We start from the raw sequence: 21,825 nt of genomic DNA, 5'->3' as shown, positions 1-21,825 counted from the left end.
GGGAGCGGCCAAGGCGCGGCCCCGCTCCGGCCCCGCTCCCCGTCCCGGTGTCTGTCCGGCCCCGCTCCCCGTCCCGGTGTCTGTCCGGCCCCGCTCCCCGTCCCGGTGTCTGTCCGGCCCCGTTCCCCGTCCCGGTGTCCCGCCCTCCCGGCGGAAGCGGCGGTGACGCGGCGGAAGCGGAAGCGGGAGCGGGAGCGGGAGCGGGGCCGTGCGGGCGCGGCGGTGGTGGTGGCGGCGATGCTGTCGCTGGACTTTCTGGACGATGTGCGGCGCATGAACAAGCGGCAGGTGCCGGAGGGGCCGGGGGGCAAAGCCGGGCGGGCGGACGGGGCCGGACCGCCGCGCCGTGCGCTGGCGGCGGGGCCTGACCCACCCCCTTCCTCCCCAGCTGTACTACCAGGTGCTGAACTTCGGCATGATCGTGTCCTCCGCCCTCATGATCTGGAAGGGGCTCATGGTGGTGACGGGCAGCGAGAGCCCCATCGTGGTGGTGCTGAGGTCAGTCCCGGGACGCGGGGGTGAAACTCGCAGCGGGTTTGGCCGGGCTGGGGAATGGCCGGGCCCCCCAGGGGCATCTCCGCAGGGATGGCTCAGACACACCCGCAGCCCCAGCGGAATCCGGGCTCGGGAACAGCGAGGGAAGAGGGAGCGGGCAGGAAGAGCATCTCACCTCGCTCCGTCAGCTGGCTGGTGGAAAAGAGGGAGCGGGAGTTTATACCCGGACAGACAGTGATGGGACATGGGGTGTGACAGTGACAGCACTGCCAGAGGGCAGGCTTAGAGCGGTCAGTGGGAAGAAATCTTTCCCTGTGAGGGCAGCGAGGTCCTGGCACAGGCTGCCCAGAGAAACTGTGGCTGCCCCTGGATCCCTGGAAGTGTTCCAGGCCAGGCTGAACAGGGCTTGGAACACCTTGGACTAGTGGAAGGTGTCCCTGCCCACGGCAGGGGTAGAACAGGATGATTTTTAAGGTCCCTTCAAACCCATCTGCAATGATTCAATGACTGTCCATTACAGGGGTGATCCTGAGTTTAAGGGTTGTCACTCTGTCACTGTATGTTTTGGGTGTCACACATTGTCCTTACAGCAGTGCCCTGCAGGTCACTTCCTGCTGCCTGGGACAAATTCCTTGGGCTGCCATTGGATTCTGGCATGGATATTGCACCTGCTCTGTGGCCATATCGGCCTTTTCTTTGTGTTTCTGGGTCAGTTTTCATGATGTAGAAATGCTGTAATGCCATGACCAAGTGCTGCTTATCAAAACTCCCTCCTGATGAGGTACAGAGCAGATGTTTTTCCCCCTGCTCCTCCCAGTGAGTGAGACAGGGGCGGTGAGGTCACAGCCCCTCTCCAGTGATTGATCTGTTGTTCTGAACTGCATCTGCTGTGCTCTGTGAAGATAAAACACAAATGCACGCGGTACTTGAAGTTCATTGTTCTGGTTTGCATTATTTATGTGGAATTAGGGAGGATAAGTAGTTGGTAACAATTGCCATTCACAAGATAGAAGAAAAATAACTTGAGTCGTGGTGCCTGAAATGAGATAATTAAGCAAAGCAATGAATCACAGTAACAAATTTTTGGCAAGTCCCTTTGTCTGTTTCAGATGGGAATGCTTTGAGTTCTTTGTTTCTGAGGATAATCTGTCTATCTCTAAAAACTAAATTAAATAAAATAAAGCTTCCCATCATTACAGAGCTGCCAGCATTGCCCTGCCAATGGTGAGCTCAGAAATCAAAAGATAGTGTTCATCCTCAGCTTTTTGCTTATTAAAAAAGCTTTTCCCTTTGCATGTGCTTGTAACACCAGGTACTGGCACTGCCTTTTTCCCAACAAATCCAAACTGCTGGGAATATGATGGTTAAAAACCTGATTGCACTAGAGGTTGCCCAGTTGCCCAGTCTCCAAAGTGGTTTTCTCAGAAGCTCTTCATCAGGGTTTCAGCCTGGTCTTGAACACTCCCAGGAATGGGATATCCACAGCTTCTCTTTCTCATTATCTTCTTGTGAGATTTTTCTTAAAGGGCTATGAACTCCAAAACCTGGTACTGAGTGTTTAAATGTTGTTCAGTTGTTCCTCTCCTCTTTTTCAGTGGCAGTATGGAGCCTGCTTTCCACAGAGGAGATCTCCTGTTCCTCACCAACCGAATTGAAGATCCAATCAGAGTGGGAGAAATTGTCGTCTTTAGGATAGAAGGAAGGGAAATTCCTATAGTCCATCGTGTCCTGAAAATCCATGAGAAGTATGTTAAGAATGTGGGGGTTCTGCTGCTGGTGTTTCCCTAACTGATGTCCTTCATCTGCTTGGGTAAACAAGTGGGGGATGTCCATCATAGAAATCCAGGTGCTGCAGGAAGTAACACAGAAGTTTCAGAGAGACAAAATCTGTCCTGCTTTGTTTACTTGTAAAGATCATCCAGCAGAAGGCACAAGCTGTGCCAGTGCCCTGGACACTGCAAAGTGTAGAATCATGGAAGGGTTTGGGTTTGGGACCTTAAAGCCAGTCTCACTCCACCCTGTGCCATGGGCAGGGACACCTTCCACTATCCCAGGGTGCTCCAAGCCCTGTCCAGCCTGGCCTTAGACGCTTCCAGGGATCCAGGGACAGCCACAGCTTCTCTGGCACCCTGTGTCAGGGCCTCAGCACCCTCACAGGGAAGAATTTAATCCTTATGGCTCATCCAACCCTGGCAGTGGGAAGCCATTGCCCTGTTACTTTAGGGGCCGTGTTTGCAGTCCCTCTCCATCTCTCTTGGAGCCCCTTTAGGCACTGGAAGCTGACACCACTGACTGTCCCTCTCTGTCCCGAGCTGCTGTGCTGTCTGCTGTAGCATGGCTGCATTTGTGTGAGAAGTGAGTCTTGTTTGTGGGGCACAGCTGTGGCAGAAGGGTGTTCATGTGTAGTGTGTGTTATTTTAGAGCTTGTCTCTATGGTCCTGGTCTTTGCTGTCATGCAGACTTTCATCTCTCTAGGAAGTTGTGTTGTTGTCCTCAGAGTCTTTGTGTACTGGTCACTCTCAGCACTGGGGAGGTTGTGTGTCTAAAGGAATGGAACAGGCATTCTTTTCATGGCTGATCAGAGCTTAGTTTTCCAGCTAAGGCTTCCACTGCACTCGTGAGCTTTCCTGTTTTGGGGGATGGAACTGTGGCCTCTCCAGGCCAGTCTGTGGGAATATGAGCCAACCATGTGAGTTGTTTGAGTGAAAACTGAATCTTGAATGAATCCCTGATTCCTCAATCCTCTGATTCTCAGGGAGGCAACAGCTGGTTGGGGTCCCAGCATCTGTTTCTGCTGAGTGAATGTTTTCTGACGTGAGCTGGAGCTGAGCCAGGTGGCATCTGAGGATTCCTCTAGTTGAGACATTGATGGGATGGACAGGGTCCCTTTCCCAAAGCTGTTGGAATATCCAGATCAATTATCTGGTCCAACTGAAGGATGACCAGCCTTGTGCATGTAAATACACAGCTGGAATCCTGGCTCTGAGGTAACGAAAAGATGCCTCTCCCAGTAGGCAAAGCACATTCTTTGCTGTTCAGATTTATTCTGTGCCCAGAACAGTGTCAGTTTTTAAAGTGCTGTTTGTTGATACCACTGATTTAAAAATAAGGTCAGTTTATGGGCTGAATTTGACATCTAATGATGCATGAGCATTTTTTGTGATGTTGTGGGGACTCTTTCAAGTGAAATGCAGTTTTCCTCCTCCCCTGTTCTGTGCAGCATTTTCTCTTCAGATGTTGCCCACCCTTCTTTTTTTGCCTGGCTCTATCTCTAGATATTTGAGTATCAAGCACTATTTTTTGTTTAAATGTAACAGGGCCATAGTGCCAATCCTGGGAGGGTGAAACCATTCTGCAGTATTTTAGGTTTCATTTAACTGAAACAACCAAACACAAACCTAATCTTTTTATTAGGAGAGATAAACTGAAAAATCCACATTGCAGCCTGAACCTGGGAGCAGTTGCTTCTTTCACTACTTCTAGTGCCAGTTTGGAAGTAAAAGTCTCTGCAGAAGCTGACAGGAGTGTCAAAATACAGGAAGACAGAAACAGTGCTCTCTATGATTTGGGCCAGCTCAGGCCCCAGTTCACATCAATAATGTGTCAGTGAGAAAATATCTGTTACTTGCTGGCCTTTTCTTCTTGTTTCAGCCCAAAATTTAATTTGTTCTTTATTACTAACACAGAGTCTGCATTCAAAATTTACTTAGTGGTTTTGGAGCAGGGTCAGTCACCTCAGACAGCAGAGAAGTGCACCATGGGCTTCTCATGCTGCATTGTGGCAGAGCCCTGACTCTGCTCAATAAGGTTCTGCACTCCTACACCGTCACTGTTCAGAGTTAAACAACATTATCTGCACCTCTGGGGATCTTTGTCTTTTCCCAGGCAGTGTTTGTTGTTCCCACACAACAAGCCAGATGTGCTTTGGAGAAAGAGATGTGGGGTTTTTTCCCTTTTTCCTTTCCAAGCTTCTCCTGTCCTGGAACCTTTTGGTGTTCAGGCATGATGAAAACAGCCTGAGCTCCAAAGAACTGCCTGCTTTCCCATTCTGCATTCCATCTGTCATTTCTGAGAGCTGAGATTCAAGCACTGAGGACACTCCTGCTCAGCACCTGCCTGCAGGTGCCACAGGAAGGTGACAGTGGCGTGTCCCTGGGTAGTGCCATGGGCTGCTGTCCAGCATCTGAACAAGAATAGCTAGGACAGAATCTACAAACCTTTTTCCTGGTCAAAGCAAAGATTCATCTGCTCCACAATCCTGATTCTAGCAAGCTAATTCATCTCAGGATTAATTAAAGACTAGAGAGAGTCCAGTTTAGTCTGTAGTGATAATTTCCCTGCTTTCTGCAGGTTACAATTTCAAGCACAAAGTTCTAGTTCTTTATGAGTAGCCTAATTTCCTCTTTTGTGTGGAGTATTGGGTCAATTTTTCAGCCAGTATAATTTTTTGCCAACCAAAATACCTTTGCAGAGAGGCATGGTTTAGTTTGCACTGTGCCTATTTCTGCATAGCACCTTCTCTGTCTGGTTTTAACCCATTACTTCTGAGCTCCTTTGGTACCCTGGCTCTTGCATTGGAAGAGACAGTGAAAAGCTGTTTGATTGTTGCTGTCATTTGTGGTGGACTATGTAATATCTTGCATCAGTTCTGTCTTTTCCAGGCTGGAGAGTCCTGGTCTGTAGTTTCCTGTATGGAAGTGGTTGCAGACCTTGTTAATAATTTCTCAACCTTTGCTGGTTCTTCTCTCCATTGCAGAAAAGGATCTGGGGGGCTCAGCACTGCCCAGAGCATTCCAGATGTAGGCACCTTGTGAGTTCATGCAGTGTCATCGTGGTATTATTTGGTTTTTTTTGTCCCCCTTTCCTAATCAGTTCTAAGTTTCAGCTTGCTTCTGCCCACTGCTGAGTAGAGCTGTGTGCTTCAATCCCACCCTCTCCTTTTGTCTGGTAGTAGGGAGACCAGAACCCAACATTTGAAGCAAGAGAAAGATCAACACAAGACAGGTCAAAAGCCAAGAGGCAATAGCTGCACCTGCACTAGAAACTGTTCTGGACCTCTGCTGGAGAGCTTGGCTGGGGCCAGAATTCATTCTTCCCATGACTGGTTTTTTCCAAACCATCTGCTTTCTGCTGCATTTGACAGTATCCCTCTTTTATCCTCCTTGAATTGTAGGACATGGGTGCTTCTAGTGCCCTTGTGTTGGTCTCTCCGTGCTTGTTGTAGAACAGCTTTTAACAAGTTTCTGTCCTGCTTTACCTGGCTGTCTTGTCTTTACCAGGCAAAATGGAGACATCAAATTTCTGACAAAGGGAGACAACAATGCCGTGGATGACAGAGGACTCTACAAGCAGGGGCAGCACTGGCTGGAGAAGAAGGATGTAGTAGGACGAGCAAGAGGGTAAGTGAAGTTAAAAATGATGGGGCTTTCACACTGCTGTCCCCAAAAGTCATCTGGTAAATCCCCCCTTGTGTTGAGCTGTCCCTGCTGGGTTTTGTAACCTGCCTGAGAGTGTGGAGAGTTCAGTTCTTAGTTTGGCTTAAGCAAAGGCATTGAATTGTGAGCTGTGTCCTGAGATGTTGGTGCTGGATGGACACAGATGGAAGGGTAGCGTGGGCTCAGACTTGATCAGAATTGTCATCAGATTTGTCCTGGGAGGCTCAGTGTTTGCAGGCAAGGGAAATCCGAACCAGGCATAGGCTGAAACACCCTCTGGGCTGGTTGTCACTCAGGACCACTGCCACAGGGAAGAAGAAGTCACCAGCCCATTGACTGCATGCTTGAGTGACTCTCCCTCTGCACCCTGGAATAGTGTTTGTTTTAAGAAAACCTTTATTCTTTTAGATTTGTGCCCTATATTGGAATAGTGACTATCTTAATGAACGATTATCCAAAATTTAAGGTAAGAGCTCTTCTATTTCCTGCCTGCTTTTCCCACCCCAGCTATAATTCCTTCATAAGAACACGGGCAGAGCCCTGTTCCCTGCACATTTGCTGCTGTAGATGTCAGTGTGCACTCCTGTGTCTCCTCTGCTCTCTCTTCCAGTATGCAGTCCTCTTTTTACTGGGTTTATTTGTGCTGGTCCATCGAGAGTAGTCCCTTGTACTGAACTTCGAGATGAAGGTGCCATGGATTTTTCTAGATGAACATTTAAAGTAGCTGATGGTCTGATGTACCAGGAGAAAGAAGAAAGCATGCATTTCAAAGCTTCGTGCCAGTTTGGGTTTGTTTTGGTTTTTACTGCATAAGGGGAATGTTTGTCACAGTATTTCCAATGGTTTGTCACATTTTAGCCTTTTTAGTGAATTTTTATATTAAAAATTTGAGCCAAAGTGTTTAGTGCTTGTACTTTGAAGCTGAGCTTCCTCTCCAAGTGCCTCTGGGACCGTGTTCTCAGTGTGTTCCTGGCCGGGCCAGGTGCCCCCTCCCTTGTGCTCACTGAACTGTCCAGTGGTGAGTTGTGGCCATGACAGTTTTATCCCAATTCAGAACTGGAATAAAGATTTTGCCTCTTGCCACGTTTTTTGTTATTGCCCTGATGAGAGCAGCCTCCTGGGGGATACCTGGGCTTTGCTGTTACACACTCACTCCTAGAGCCACCGTCTAACTTGTTCTCTCTTCACAGAGCAGTAACAGCTGCTCCTCTCACCTCTTTTTGGACAATAATCTGTCCTGAGCTGTAGATCATTCAATATTTCTGTGTTTCTGTAAATCACACTGAAATAATCTTTCTAAACACTGCAAAGTGTTTGGGGTAGAAGATGGCAAAGGATTACTTTGTGCATAGTGGCATTAGGTAACAGAAGGATTGAGATAGAATACCCACAGCTCTTTGACAAGGGATTATTTAGCAGGATGCAATAATAAAAAATACTTAGTTTTGGAAAAGGGTTTCAGGTGTCTTGTGAGCTGGCCAAGTCTCACAGCTCACCTGAAAGCTACAGACTGCCCTGGGGTCTGAAATAAAAATCCCACAACAGCTGTTTTTTCTGAGCTTCTCATTCAGGCTTGTGATCCTGCTGGTGGAGGTTGTCAGAAAGAGCCCAGGGAGGAGGTGCAAGGCAGTGATGCTGCAGTTTATCAGCTCTTCTCCATGACTGCTCCAGGAATCATTGCAGATGGTCACTGCAGCCAGACACACAGCGTGTATAAAGCAAAAGCAGTCAGGAAAAGCAAGGACAAAACCCAGTGGGGTGTATATGGCTGTTTGCAGTTTCTTGCATATGTCTCTCCTTGGTTTGCCTCTCCCATCTCTGGAGGTGAATTGTGCCATTTTACTGGTTTTGATGTTACCAGGTGCTTTGTTCCCTATGTAGGATAAAGCAAACATCGCCTGTAGGGCCCTGCAAAGTCTACAAACAGGTTCAACCTCCAGCACTGAGCCACCTTGGGCCTGTGGCTCTGAGTAATCATAACTTCATAATAAAAATGGTAATAAAATCTGTATCTCTTGCCCCCAGTGTTACAGCCTTTGAGAGGAAAATGTGGATAAAGCTTCTCTTTAATTATTGAGTTAAGGATGAGATGTTCTGTCAAAAGTCAAACCCAGGCAGCACTGAGAGAGCAGAGAATCTTTGAGAGCTGCTATCACTACAGAGCACCTTCCTGAGGCATTTCTGCCTTTGCAGCTCATGTGGAGCCCCAGTCTGTCCCTGCTTTGCCTTGAGCCTTAACAGCTTTTGTGCATTAATGAGTTTTAGACTTGGGCTCACACAAAGGGCTGAGTTGAGCTTGTCTGAAAGCTGGTAATCAACACCTCCCCATAAACACTTGCTGGGAGTGCTGCTGCTCTCCAAGTCCCTTTGAGACCTACAAAATTCTCAGCATGTGAAAGCAGTTGTATTCCTGTCACTGAGTTAATTTAACCAAAAAGGCTGAAACACAAAGGAGTATGGAGCAAGGTTTAGCTCTCAAAATGCCGAGCCTGCAGTTCTTTGGCAGGCTGATGTGTCCAGGGGGTGGCAGCTGGTGTCAGGAGTCCCTGGGCTGGGAGTCACAGGGCCAATGTGAGCTCTTGCAGGAGGATATGCCTGGCTCTTGCCTGGTGCTGTGTGAAGGAATTGAACAAAAAGGGCTTGAAAAATGCAGGGTGGTTGGGGTGAGGGGTGACAGGAGCCCCCACTGCAGCCCAGCTTCAGCGGCTTCTCTCCAGGGTCTGCAGGCTCTTGAAGAACAGGAACAATTGCCCTAAACCAGGGGCTGCCATGTGGCATTTGGGAATTCATCTCCGCAGGCCCTGTTGTGCCTGTTTGCAGCTCTGTGCAGCTGAGAATGTGGTTCTGTTTCCTGCAGTTGTGAAATGGGGAGATGACTCTAATTAGACTGAGAATAATTTGGCAGTCAACCCCATCACAGCTCTAACATCCACCACCTCCCACATGGCCTCCTGCCTTCCAGCAGCACCTTTCCTGCCACAGTGGGATGAGGGAGTGTTGGGGATGAGCCTGCACAGGCTGGAAACTGGGGATATGGGGGCAGGGTGACACAGAGTTCTTGCTGGCTCCATCCCCACCAGATTTATTCTGCTTTGCTGAGCAGAAAAGCCACAGAGTGAGCTGGATGTCTGGCTGGGTGCTCATGCTGAGGTGTTCGGGAGCACTGCTGAGCTCCCACAGAGCCAGAGTAGTTGGTGATAGAATTTGATGTGTTCTATGTTTTATTTCAATTTTATGCTGCTTTTTTTTAGAGGTGAAACTGTCTGGGCAGCTCCAGCAAAGCCAGTGACACTGGAGGCTCTGGAAATGGATGGAGATCTTCATGTCACCACAGGAATGGGATTTGCTTGTAAAGTACGTGGGTGTTGAAAGGTCTGGTTTTTAAAGGAGAAAAAAAAAATGAAGGAGAAATCTGCCAGGGCTCATTGCTCCTGTGTCTGTTGTGGTTGGTTACAGCCAAACAGGGCAGGTTTTCTGGTAGCAATTCCAGTGCTTAATTAGAGTTCAGTCACATCCACAGTTCAGGGCACAGATTCCTCCATGGGCAGGAGCTATTTCATGAAGCAAAGCCATGCTGGGCTGTGTCTGATGGCTGCTGGAATTCTAGTGGGTGATATTTTTTGTATCAAAGCTAAATGCATAAGCAAGAGCGTGATGGTTGGGAAGTGAGCTGTGAGGGGTGATGTGCTGCAAGCTGGAGCTCTGTGAGACAGGCTGGTTTTGTGTATTTATGATGCTTTAGTGCACAGTTGTTGGTTGAACAGCATTGAGCATCACGATGCTTCATCCAGATCTGTTGCTGCTTACTGCTTTGCAGGGGTTCACAGGGCTCAGGTTTTGTCAGATGGTCAGTTCCCCACTGTCTTTAATGAGATTGGGTAATTTCATGGTGATTTTCGTGCCCTTAAAATCAGAACAGACCAACTGTATTTTTTTCCAAGGAGCATCTTCAAGATGAAACCTGGTCCATGCATGAAGACCACTCTCTGCTGGAGAAATGCACAACACAAAGAAATTGTGCAGGTCCCAGGACAGCCCAAAAGTTGACCAGAAGAAGGAGAGGAGACACAGGAGAGAGAAGAAAGAGAGGAGGTGCTTAGAGCCTTGGGGATGGCTCCTGTGCCAGAGCAGGGGCAGTGCAGAGCAGCTGTTGGTATGACCCACACGGTGCCAGTGACTCAGTGGCTGAATCAGATGAGGAATGTCCTGGTTCCATCCTCCAGGGAGTTGCCCTGGGGTGATGCCAGAAGGGCCCAGCCTGTGCCATTCCCACAGTGTCAGCAGCTCAGGGTGGGAATTGATGTGTGGTGGGTGACTGATCTGACTCTCATCTCTGGGAGAAGAAAACCAGCACCCACGCTGTGCTTTGAGCCAGCTGAACAGCCTCCTGCCTCTTTTAGCTTTCCCCAGCCTCGTAACACTTTGGTCCCTTTGCACACAGATTCTCACCTGTCAGGAGCCACAGGTCTCTGCCAGAGTAGATCACCAGCCTGAGCATGTTGGATTCATGTGGGACACAGGGGCTTTCCTGAGAAATCTGCCTTGGTGACTCTATTTTGCCCTAATTGGATGGCTTTGCTGTGGTTTCCTAGCCTGCCCTGCTCTGAGAGTCTCTCTCCATGTTTGCTTATCCCTCAGTTTTTGTGAAAACCCACCAGCTCCATCACACCCAGTCCTGCTGCCCCATGGAGCAGGACCTGCCTGTGTGTGCTGGCCTGCTGGTTGAGCACGTTGTGTGTCAGACCTACTCCAGCTCATGGGGAAGTTCATACACTTGTTCAGTTCTAGCAGGTCCTGTGAATGCCTGATCCAGCAGGGTTCCCTAAACCTCAGGGGAAAGAAACATCTTCACAGAGAACAGTTTAAATAGGGATGGACTAGCAATTCAGCTTTTGTGATTCAGACCCTCTGTGATCCAGGATGGAGCAAATGCTCTCAGTCTCTTGCTCCTTCAGCCCAGCTCCTCATCTTTTGACTATTTGTGCTCCTTCTGTTTAACAATTCAAAAACCCTTCCTGCATCTCACTCCACTGAACGTCTTGGTATCACCTTTGTTTTCCAGCCTCCCCTTTCCCCACAGAAACAGTCCTGAAGGAAAAATAATATGGAGGAAATGAACTTCTCTGAGCCTTTGATTCACTCAAACTGGGATGTCAGATTTCTGCTGTATAATTCTGGCTGGGACACTTCTGAGCTGGGTCTGCATTTGCCTGGAAGAAAACACGATTTTCTTCTCTAAGTCTTCTTGCAGAGCAGTTATTTGTGTGTGTCCAGCAGTGTGGAGTGAAAGGGAGACCTCGGGGAAAACCACAACCCATTTACAGCTTAAATGAAAATTGAAAATGAGTTGAAAACAAGATGTGCAAGATTTCAAATTTTATCTTTTATAAACAACAGCTATTGCCTGTGGACGAATGGATGTAACAGAGGGATTTAATTTTGGTAAACAAGAGAAAAATGCATCAAAATAGACCCTCAGGCATGTGGCAAGACCTGGCTTTGGAAAAATAGTGCAGAAGAAGCTGAAGCAACCTAACTGCTAGTAAGAGTTTTATTGGCACAGGAGCTCTGTGAAAGAGACAAATAGGGACATTCAAAGCCTTTGCTCTTTGTATTTGTTTTTTATTAGAGTCATCAGTTTGAGCACATATTTGCCTGCCCAGGTGGATATTTGCAGGGCCTGGAAAGCTTCAACTCCACAGCATGGAGTCCCTCCCTTGTCAGCATGGCCACCTCTCTTGTGGGTGCAGACAGTGCCAAAGGTACTAAAACATGGGATCTCAGAATGATTTGGGCTGGAAGGGACCTTAAAGCCCAGCCAGTCCCAACTCCTGCTGTGGGCAGCAACTAGCCCAGGTTGGTCAAAGCCATGTCCAACCTGGCCTTGGACACTTCCTGGGATGGGGCAGCCACAGCTGCTCTGGGCACCCTGTGCCAGGGCCTCACCACCCTCCCAGCCAGGAATTCCTTCCCAATATCCCATCCATCCCTGCCCTCTGCAGTGGGAAGTTATTTCCCCTTGTCCTGTCCCTCCAGGCCCTTGTTTGAAGTCCCTCTCCAGCTCTCCTGGAGCCCCTTCAGGCCCTGGCAGGGGCTCTGAGCTCTCCCTGGAGCCTTCTCTTGCCCAGGTGAGCACCCCCAGCTCTCCCAGCCTGGCTCCAGAGCAGAGGGGCTCCAGCCCTGAGGACATCTCTGTGGCCATATCTGGACTTGCTCCACCTGGTCCATGTCTTTCTTGTGCTGAGGACTCCAGACCTGGATGCAAAGCAGAGAAGAAACAAAATGGCCCTTGCTTTAAAGCCCTTGAACCAGGGTATTTTCAGGTTGGTCTGTTACATGTGTTAGTGAGGCCCTTTTGGCTGTGCAGTTTTTACATCCATTTATTTTGCCTAGCTGTAGTTTCCTTTCTTTACCTGGTTAAATCCTGCTTTATCTTTAGGTGCATTTAGAAGATTTACTACTAGTGCTTGTTTCACACGTCTGTTATTGCTCATCTTATCCCCACTTGGACAGGAGTTTGGTAAGGAACAGAACACCCTAAGAGTAGACTTGGAACTTGTCGAAGGAATTCAGAGGTATATGGGCAAGGTGAACCCACAGGGATCATCCACCTGGATTTCCCAAAGGTATTTGGCAAGGTTCCTCAGCAAAGGCTCCCAAAGGAAGGAAGCAGCCCTGGAACAGGTGGTGAGATCCTTACAGGGGACATTGCTAAAAGGTAAAGAACAAGAGGGAGAAGGGAAGAGGGAAAAGGCTGGGTAATAAAAGAGATTAAGTTTCAATGTACATCAATATAAAATGGTGCACAGGGAGAAAAACCAATTTTAACTCTATTTATGAAACAACGGGTTCCAAGTTAAGTGTTACCATCTAAAACATCGGGGTTGTTACAGATTCTGCTGTGAAAATGTCAGTTCTGTGGTCAGCAGCCATCCAGAGTAAACTGAGTGTGTCAATTGCTGGGGGAAAACAACAAAACAACCCTTGCTCCCTCTGGCTGAAAACATCTGAGGATTCCTGGAGCTTTGAGGTGTTTTGGGTGGGAAGGGACATTCCTGGAGGGTGTGGGGCTGTGTAGGGCTGCTCTCACCCAGCCCCGAGGGGAAATCTTGCAGAGAGGGGAGGGGGAGCTCTGTGCAGACCCTCCTCTGCCTCGAGGACCTAACCATGGGCAGCCTGCCACTTTCCAAGGAGTCACCTCTGGGGCTGCCAACAGCCCCATCACCTGGGAAAGTCGGTGTGCTGACCTCTGCCAGCAAAACTGATTTATAAAGCAGAATTTCTACAGGTTTTTTTTATATATAAGCTGGGAAGATTCCCTTGGAGGCTGGTAGCTGTTGGGAAGGTGAATCTCTGCTGAGCTGGACACAGCAAGTGGCAGAGAAGCGCTGCAGTGTCAATTCCTGCCTGGAATGCTGGAAATCCCAGCAGGCTCCAGGCTGGGTGTCTTGCTCTGACCCACCAAAGTGGGACAAAGGGAGAGGCAGAAAATCTACCACAAACCCCACCAGGCTGGTGACCAGGTTCTGGAGCTCAGGTCCTGGTGCCCTTCCCAAGCAGGTCTGGGTGCCAGTTAGTCTCCCTCAAATTAGGAGCAACATCTTTGTGAAGCATGGAAAATCCAGAAAAAATCTGGTCTCTCTGTTGGTGTCTGGGGCCGATATTTACCAAAGCTGCTGTGGAGGAAGGAATTGCTGTTCCTGCCTGGATCACAGCACTGCTGCTGCTGCTCAGTGAGTGCTGAGCTCGGGCTCCTTCCACCAGCTGTTTCCCAATAAAGCCCCACTGGCTGCCCTGAATTGTGCTCCACTTGCAGCCTCCAACACATCTCTGAGTAGCTGTTCTGATGCTCTTTCCAGACTTGAAATCAGGGTTATGGGCTCACATCTCCCCCACACACATTGTGAGCTCAAGCCTTGATACTCAGCAATTAATCTGACACCCTCTCAGTTTTTGAGGGTTTATGGTGGCACAGCAAAAGGGCAGGACCTCCCTTATTGCCTTCTCCCAGCCTTTCCCAAGCTTCCTTAGCAGTGCCACTGGAATGGAAAATACCTTTTCCTCTGCTCCCACCTCGGCTGAGGTAACACCAGCTGAAAAAGAAGCACGATCTAGGTGCATTTGGCTGTGCATCTAATTAGAGCAGTGCACAAGCCTTCATCCTGTTTGAAACCCTGCAGCTCCTCACTGCTCATCCCTTGTCCCCTGGGGCTGCCTGCGAGGAGCACTGAAGGAATGGGACTTAACCCTGTCACGCTCCAGTTGGTGCCATAATTGCCCGGGGCTCTTTCATCTGCCCTCTGTAATTGGGATCACTTTATCCCTGGCTTCATCCTCCCTAATCCTACAGGTAGCCCTTCAGCTTGCTGTTCCCCACAGTGGAGGATTGATGCTCAGCTTTCCAAAAAACACACCTTCCCCAGGGTAAGGAGAAGCCAAACTCAGCTGTGCCAGTGCTGAGCAGCACCTTCTCTGGACCTCCCGTCCTCCTCCTCCTCCTCCTGCCCTTCATCCATCCCCCACCTTCTCCAGACACCCCAAATTTCCATCACTTTGGCCAGCATGAGTGAATTTAAAACTGTTTTGAAGAAAAGGCTCGGGATAGTGTCGATCCATTTCAAGCTGTGTTTTGTCAGTGCAATGGCAGTGCAGGACACTGTGGGAGGGACACATGCTGAGAGAGGAAATAGAGAAGGGACAGGGGTGTTTCTGTCTGTCATGTGGGCACTGGGAGGGGACACCAGAGGCCAAGCAGTGGCCCCAATCAACAGCACCAGTGGGACCAGGGGCCCCAGGTCTCCTGTCTCTGCTGGCTCAGTGGGGACACGAGGCTGCTGGGATGTGAATGTGACAGCTGGGGCTGCGGTGCTGCAGGTGCCACATCTGGGGTGAGCACTGCATTCGTGCACCCCCTGGCCCCCTAAAGGGTCACCTCCTCGAGAGGCAAGTCCAGCACTGCCTGCTCAGCCCTTCTCCTGCTGAACACAGGGAAGGAGCACAGTGAGAGAACGGAGTGAAATCCCCCTTTTGAGTCCAGGACCTCCAGCACACCTGGACAAGTCTGGCAGAGGTGTCACACCTGGTGGGTGAGGAGGAGGAGGCCCTGTCCATCACCGTGGCACATCTCTGCAACAGTGAGGGAGCCCATGCTGATCTGGTCACCCAAGAGGGCACTCACACACTTTGGGAGGAAGCCTGGTAACACAGGCATGCTTTGGGGTTTTTTTCCTTCCTGTAAGCTTAGAGCTGAATTTGTGGTTTGAACTCTGACCCGCTGCTGCTGAAGGAGAGCGTGTCACCTCCAGCCCTGTTCTCCTGAACAGCAGCACGTGCTGAGGATGGCATTGCTAAGGAATTCCCGGGGTCATCTCACCCCCACCAACCAGCACCTCCTTGCAAAGTTATGGGACTACAAATCCAGCAGAAGATCTCAGGGCCTTTAGGACACTAATTAGCTTTCATGGGCTGCACCTGGGACTTCTCTCTATCCACATAGACCCAAGAACCACCTGAGCTCAGCCCTGGGCCTGCAGTCTGTCACTGATCTGTGCTGTGGGAGCTCAGCAGTGCCTGAGTGACCCAGGCCCTCCTCCTCACCATGGACCTGCCAGGATTATGTCTGACCCTGGTACCCCCACCAGGCTCACCCCAACCTACTGTGGTCCAGACCCTGAGAGTATCCCTGTGTAAATGTGGAACCCGGAGGAATCCCTGTTGGCTGCAGGTGAGAGACAAGAAGAAACAGAGCACAACCTGTGCTTTGGAGCCCTCTGATCAAATGCTTCCAGTTTCACCTGGAATTCACTTCATTTGAGCCCTGGGCACACACAGTCTGTGCCCCAGGCCCCACTGTCTGTGTCCCTGGCATGGCTGGGCATACCTCCACCCCTTCAATGGAAAAGGAGGAGCTCATGGGGAACATGATTATCCATGGAAGGTTTGGGGGTAGTAATCAGGAAATAGTGATCTGCAAAATCTCAAAGGGAGTGGAAAAGGTGAGGAGTGATGCACGGCGGGCAGCGGCGGAGGCCCGGGGCGTGTGGGCCCGGGGTGTGCGGGGCCGAGGTGTGCCGGCCCGGGGTGTGAGGGGCCGGGGTGTGCGGCCCGGGGTGTGCGGGGCCGGGTGTATGGCCCGGGGTGTGCCGGCCCGGGGTGTGCAGGTCGGGGTGTGCGGACCCGGGGTGTGCGGGCCCGGGGTGTGCGGGCCCGGGGTGTGCGGGGCGGGGTGTGCGGGCCCGGGGTGTGCGGGGCGGGGTGTGAGAGCTGGGGTGTGCCGGCCCGGGGTGTGAGGGCCCGGGGTGTCAGGGCCGAGGTGTGCGGGGCCGGGCTGTGGCGGGCGGGGCCGGGGTGTGCCGGGCCGGGGCGGGGCCGAGCCGGGCTGGGCGGGGCGGGCGGGGCCGAGCCGGGGCGGGCCGGACTGGGCGGGCCGAGCCGCGGTCCCGCCCCGCGGGTTTAAGCGGCGGCGGCGGCGGCGGGCGCGGGTCCCCCGGCGGCGATGGCGCTGCGCTGCCTCCTGCTGCTGCTCTGCGGAGCCGCGCTGGGACCCGCCGTCCACCTGGACTTCGCCGAGCACCGCAGCCAGGCCGCCAAGATCAAGGTCAACCCCCGCGGCAACCTCTGGGCCACAGGTACCGGGCGGGAGGTGCGGGCGCGGCGAGCCCCGCGCGGAGCCCCCGCTCCTACCGGGGCAGGGGGATGCTGGCAGTGCCGCGAGGGGCACGGCGAGGCCAGGGCAGGAGTGAAGTCACCTCCACCTGCACCTCTGGGCAGCAGGTCCGACGTCCCCAACAGACTGACCAGTCTGACATCCCGGGATATGAGGTTCAGCATCCCTGGGCAGCATCTCTGTAACCCCAGAGATCAGCAGGAACAGAGAGGGAAATTTCCCAAAAATCCCATGTGGAGTGAGGACCTGGGATTCCTGGGCTTCTCTTGACTCAGCTGGTTTGGGCATTAGGTCGCTCGGTGCTCCCCGTTGGTTTGTGCCGGCGCAGGGTTGCAGGTGAGAGCTTGGCTGGAGCCCTGTGTCCCCCCAGACACCCCGTGTGTGGTGTTGCAGGTCACTTCATGGGGAAGAAGAGCGTCACAGGCTCCCCACACCTGGAGACTGCGGAGGAGCCTGCAGTGCCAATGGTCTTTGGTCCCTCTCTCCGAGCCCTGCTGGAGGACATGATGGAACTGCTGACCCGTGAGCTCCTGAAAATCCTCTTGCAAGAAAGGCTACTGGATGAGAACCAAGGGAAATATGACCTCACCGGCCAGGTGAGCATTTACTTAGCTAGAGGGAGAAGCTCAGAGCAGAAAGGTGGAGGAGCTCTGCTGGAGAGGGGAGCCCCTGCACAGCTGCTACAAGTGCTTTACCCTCCTTTTAACTCTCCTTAAACCACTTCTTAAGACCATCCATAAAGGGAGAGAGGAGAAGTGTCCTGAGGCTGTGTCTAATTACCAGTGACAGACAGTCCCAGGTGCTTGGGAAGGGTGTGAGGATGAGCAAGTAACACTTCAATGGAGCTGTGGCAGTGGTGGTCCCCAGGAGTTGTTAATCAGCATATGGGTCTTCCTCAGATGCAGAAGAGGATGATGTCCCCTTTTCCAAGGATAGGGAAATCCTTTCTCCCTGTTATTTCTACAGCAGGAAACCAAGAGGGATGCAGTATATGAAGGGAAAGGCATCTGTCAAGCAAAGAGCTTTGGCTCTGTGTCACTGTGGCTGGGATCCCTCGATGCTGAGGGCACAAAGCCTTGCAGAGAGTATGTGTGCACTGGTCCTGCTGCTGCAGAGTGGGTTTTGGGGAGCAGGGAGAGGGCAGGAGCTCCACTGGTGCCACTGTGGATCAGCAGACCCTCACTGTGGCTTTTACCTTGGAGCTCACTCAGCTCCTAGTGGAAAACCTGCCCCTGGGAGCAATGCACAGGCACAGATCTTCAGGCAGGATGTAGAGATCGAATTGCTCAGTCCAGAGATGGAATTTCTGCATCCATAAATGGAATTAGTCAGTGTGGCTCTGCTTGTCTGTTGTCTCCTGCACACCTCCCTGGTGTCTCACCCTTTCCAGTCACTGCAGGAAGTAAGTGGGAGTCTAAAAAGGATGAAATCCTCTTAGGTCAGTCCCACCTGTGCTGTCCCACTGAGCCAGATGCCTGAGGAGCTATCCAGTAGCACTGCATGTAGGTTTTTCAGCAGGTGTTTCTGCCGTGCAGGGTTAGGCAGGACTTGCTCCTCGTTGGCACAGGTGGAGCAGAGTTGCAGGACGGGGAGCCTGAGAGGCACTGGTTACTCAAGCCCCTTTTGGACTCACTTCCAGCAGGGGAAGGTAACCTGATGCATCCCAGAGGGCTTTCCACAGTGAGGACACAGCTGGGCATGGTGAAGGCACCAACCCACCCCACTCCCTGTGCAGTGTGCTGTGCTGGGCTGCTGCAGTGTTGGCATCTCAGATGCAGCTGGAAAGGACATGAGGGCTGTGGGAGTTCTGGACCCTTCCCCCCCGCCCCCAAGGAACTTTTTAGCAGGAGGGCACTTGTTGAGAAGATGGGAGAGCTGCCAGATGTGCTGCCCCACCTCGTTTCTGAGCGTGGTGTGAATTTGGGAGAGCTGCTCCTCGCTGCTCACGTTGCAGATGTGCCTGTGCAAAAGCTGCCCGGGGTGCTGGTGCTGTAGCACAGGTTCCAGCTGGGTGCCAGAGTCCTGCCAGCCCTGCCAGTGCCCATTCCCAGTGCTCGGGGTGGGCACTGGCCAGGTGTGGCACTGGGTGCCAAAGCCCTGCTGCTGGAGGCTGCTTTGGTGTTTGTCTGTGGCCATGCAGGTGCTGGCCAGTGCCTGCCTCGGTGCCCACGTGTGGCATCACAGCTGAGCTGCTTGATGTCAAACTGGCTCCTGCCCCTCACCTCCTCTTCCCAAACCCTTGCCCTGGTCCCCTTGGCCACATTGCTGGGGCTGGTTCTGGTTTTGCTCCTTGGGCACCTCTGAGCACTTCACTTCCCCAACTCCTGCCCTGCTCCTTTCTCCCACCCATCCCCAGGGCATCCTCGCATCTGTGCTGCTGTGGATATTGCAGAACTGCTTCTCCCCAGTGCCTCTCAGTGCTGTCCACGTTGTACTGTTCTGTGTGACCTTATCTTTTTTCTTGCTCTTGTGGTTGTCACTGTGCCAGTCCAAATTCCTGCCACCCTGACAGCTTTCCCCTTCAGCATGAAAGTTGTTGGACACCAGGTCTCAGCACCCAGCCTGAACTGATCTGTGTGCCACGTTCCCACAGGCTTTTTCCTAGCTCTGCCCTGTGAAACTCCTGGTCCATGCCCTGCTCAGGGTCTGTTGCTTCCATCTCAAGCCATGGATGACAAAGATTGGGCTGGCAGAGGAGGATCCTTCCCATCCTTTGCCACCTCCTTGGGTGTGTGGCATTGATTCTCCAGGATGCAGAGGCCACATGTGTGGAGTGGAACAGCTCCAGGGGTGTGGGGAGAGCCCTTCTGCCTGAAGGCAGCTGCTGCCCTGTGTGGCTCTGGGACCTGTGGTCAGTGCCAGACCCACAAACCCCTCTGTGACTCTTCCCTGCCGTGTTTTCTGTCTCTTTTTGCCTTCTCACGTTCTCTGCTGAACGAGGCTCTCCCCTGAAGCTCAACCCAGTGGCTGCTGCCTCACTGGGATGACATTTCTCTCAACATCTGAGTTGTGCTTCAGCTGTTGGAGCACAGATGGGAAGCTTTGGCTCTGTCCTTCTCATGTGCCATCCCAAGCCACCCCTGAAAGTGCCACTGCCCTCCAGCATGGAATTTTGTCTGATGTGCCCCACGGTCCCAGCATGGCTGGTGATGGTAGTAGTTGTGTGCATGACCACGTGCCTCACTGCTGTCTTTTTTGTTTTGTAGGAGACAGGGCTCTTAACAAAGGTGCTGGAGAAGTACTTTTCAAGCTGAAGAGGTGCACCAGGGGAGGATGAGGTCTGCAGGGTCAGCTCTGTGTGGTGAACAGAGGAGAGCCTTGTCCTTGTGCGTTTCTATAGCGGCATCACTTTTATTTATTCTTTCTGAAATATTGTCCATAGTGGTTGTGTGTGAAAATGGAGCCTCCCTGTATAGTTCCTGTATGTTTTGTGTTTCCTTGATGTCTGATGTGTGAATAAAGCTGGTTCTTTGCACAGACTCTTCTGTGGGGGTAGGAAGGCAGACCCCAGAGCTTGTGAAGGGGGAATGGGGAGTGGGAGCACCTTGGGGCAGGGTGAAGGGAAGCTCTCAACAGCTCAGAGGGGTTGGATTCAGTCCCTGCATGCCACCTCACACCAAGCCAAGGGATGATCCAGCATCTGAAGATGCTGATAACCAGTAGAGGGATCAAAGCCATGGTAGGAGACCTTCCCACTATATCCTTTCAAGTATAGTTCAGATCCTGTGAAGCCTCCTCTTCCTCACTGGAGCAGCTGCTTGGCTGCAGCCTCTGGGAAGAGCAGCTCTTTGAGCCTCCCAGGTTCCACATCCTGCTGGTGAGCAGCCCACCTGTAAAAATTCCCTTTGTGGATCCTTCGTGGTCTCCTACCCACCAGCTTTGCTCGAGAGATTTTCCACTGTCTTGCACTCATTCATGCAGGAATCCTTCCTCTAACATCTACTTTTTTTTGCCAAGACTCACTGCTGTGTTCTGGGATGTGGGTGACCCCCAGCTCACCTTTTCAGTAGCTGGAGTAAACTAATTGTTTAAATAAACTTAAAACTAATTATTAGCAAGAAAAATAATGACACTGTGGATTGTGTTTGACACTGGAGGAAGCCAGATGCCCCTCAGCCAGCTGGTGAGGGACTGACAGCCTGATGGGGTTCCTCCCTGATGTGTCATGGGACCGCCCTGCCGAGCTTACTGGAGGGGAGGCACCCAGGTGAGATCCTCATTCTCCCTCTGACCTAGCCAGAGCCTGTCCAGCTGCCTGTCTGTGTGTCCCCAGCCCCCATCACTCTTCTCTGGGTTGAGATAAGAAGGGTGATGTCGCTTGTTAACTGCTGCCATGGGCAGAACCAGCTCACCTTGGGGAATAGAAGTTAATTTATTGTCAATTAATTTCAGTATTTGATTCAGGTTTTGAAAAAAAACAACTGCCCCCAAGAATTTTCCCCTCCCCTTTGCCAGGCTCCTTTCAGCACCTCTCCTGCTCCCTGCAGGTGACACTCACTTGTGGAAGCAGCAGCTGAAGGCAGGAGGGATGCCCCACATGGCACTGGTCCATCCAAGGAGTGCCTGTTCCACCGTGGAGCCTCTTCATCCTCCTCTCTGAGCTGCTGCACAGGTTGGGGCAATGCTGAGTGCCCAGTGCCTGCCTTGGACCCCATCCTACAAGCCCAGGGTGACCCAGGCTGGAGAAAATCTCAGCAGATCTGTGGCTCAGCCCAAAGCAGCGTGAGCCTAAGCTCAGACTGCCTTTCTCAGGGCTTGAACACCTCCTCAGCTGCTCCCAAGTTTCTATTTATCCCTCACAGGCAAACAGCTACTCAAGCTCTAAATCACTATTCCCTCTTGAATTTAGATTACAAACTGAGAGGATCAGGAAAGCTTTTGAGGACGCTCATAATTTTTTTTGGCAATTTGCTGGCTCTGCCCTGTCATTCACCCTTCTGACATTTACCTGCTGGCCCACAGCATGCATAGGCTCAGCACAGTGTCCTGTCACTCACCAGGAAAGTTCCAGGACCAAAGCTTTGTGCCCAAGCTTAGAAAACAAGTAAATTCTTCACTTTGGGTTTTTTCTCAGCCCTGATTTGTTTCTGTTGCTCCTCTGGTTTGAGGATAACCCTCCCTGCTGCTGCTGGGGCTCAGGTCCTTGCTCACAGCTGTTTGTGCACACTGCAAGCAGAGATGCAAGGAAGCCTTTAGGGTCACTGGGGTGACTTTCCTGGGGTGCTCAGA

The 21,825-nt window shown here is 51.6% G+C and overlaps 2 protein-coding genes across 4 annotated transcripts; both read left to right on the top strand.

Annotated features, from left to right (window-relative positions):
- The first annotated feature begins 131 nt into the window (after positions 1-131).
- SEC11A (SEC11 homolog A, signal peptidase complex subunit) lies at positions 132-7,009 on the top strand. 3 transcript variants are annotated; one of them, XM_072933693.1, is made up of 7 exons: positions 132-288; positions 389-498; positions 2,091-2,240; positions 5,252-5,305; positions 5,775-5,894; positions 6,339-6,396; positions 6,541-6,827. In XM_072933693.1, exons 1-7 carry the CDS (start codon positions 238-240, stop codon positions 6,589-6,591), a joined length of 594 nt encoding a protein of 197 aa, XP_072789794.1. In that variant the 5' UTR covers positions 132-237; the 3' UTR covers positions 6,592-6,827.
- A 9,334-nt stretch (positions 7,010-16,343) lies between these two features.
- On the top strand, positions 16,344-20,075 carry NMB (neuromedin B). The gene is made up of 3 exons (XM_012577889.5): positions 16,344-16,558; positions 16,990-17,192; positions 19,803-20,075. Exons 1-3 carry the CDS (start codon positions 16,426-16,428, stop codon positions 19,848-19,850), a joined length of 384 nt encoding a protein of 127 aa, XP_012433343.1. The 5' UTR covers positions 16,344-16,425; the 3' UTR covers positions 19,851-20,075.
- Positions 20,076-21,825: the final 1,750 nt, after the last annotated feature.

This window comes from Taeniopygia guttata, chromosome 10, assembly GCF_048771995.1.
Source record: "Taeniopygia guttata chromosome 10, bTaeGut7.mat, whole genome shotgun sequence".
NCBI lineage: Eukaryota > Metazoa > Chordata > Aves > Passeriformes > Estrildidae > Taeniopygia > Taeniopygia guttata.
The sequence above is the reverse complement of the archived record's forward strand: the minus strand, read 5'-3'. Positions and strand labels throughout refer to the sequence as shown.

Coding starts and splice junctions, on each gene's coding strand:
- NMB (XM_012577889.5), top strand. CDS start 16,426: ATGGCGCTGCGCTGCCTCCTGCTGCTGCTCTGCGGAGCCGCGCTGGGA. Junction 16,559..16,989: donor CGGCAACCTCTGGGCCACAG/GTACCGGGCGGG, acceptor GTGGTGTTGCAG/GTCACTTCATGGGGAAGAAG. Junction 17,193..19,802: donor AATATGACCTCACCGGCCAG/GTGAGCATTTAC, acceptor TTTGTTTTGTAG/GAGACAGGGCTCTTAACAAA.
- SEC11A (XM_030280935.4), top strand. CDS start 238: ATGCTGTCGCTGGACTTTCTGGACGATGTGCGGCGCATGAACAAGCGG. Junction 289..388: donor GGCGCATGAACAAGCGGCAG/GTGCCGGAGGGG, acceptor CTTCCTCCCCAG/CTGTACTACCAGGTGCTGAA. Junction 499..2,090: donor CCCATCGTGGTGGTGCTGAG/GTCAGTCCCGGG, acceptor CCTCTTTTTCAG/TGGCAGTATGGAGCCTGCTT.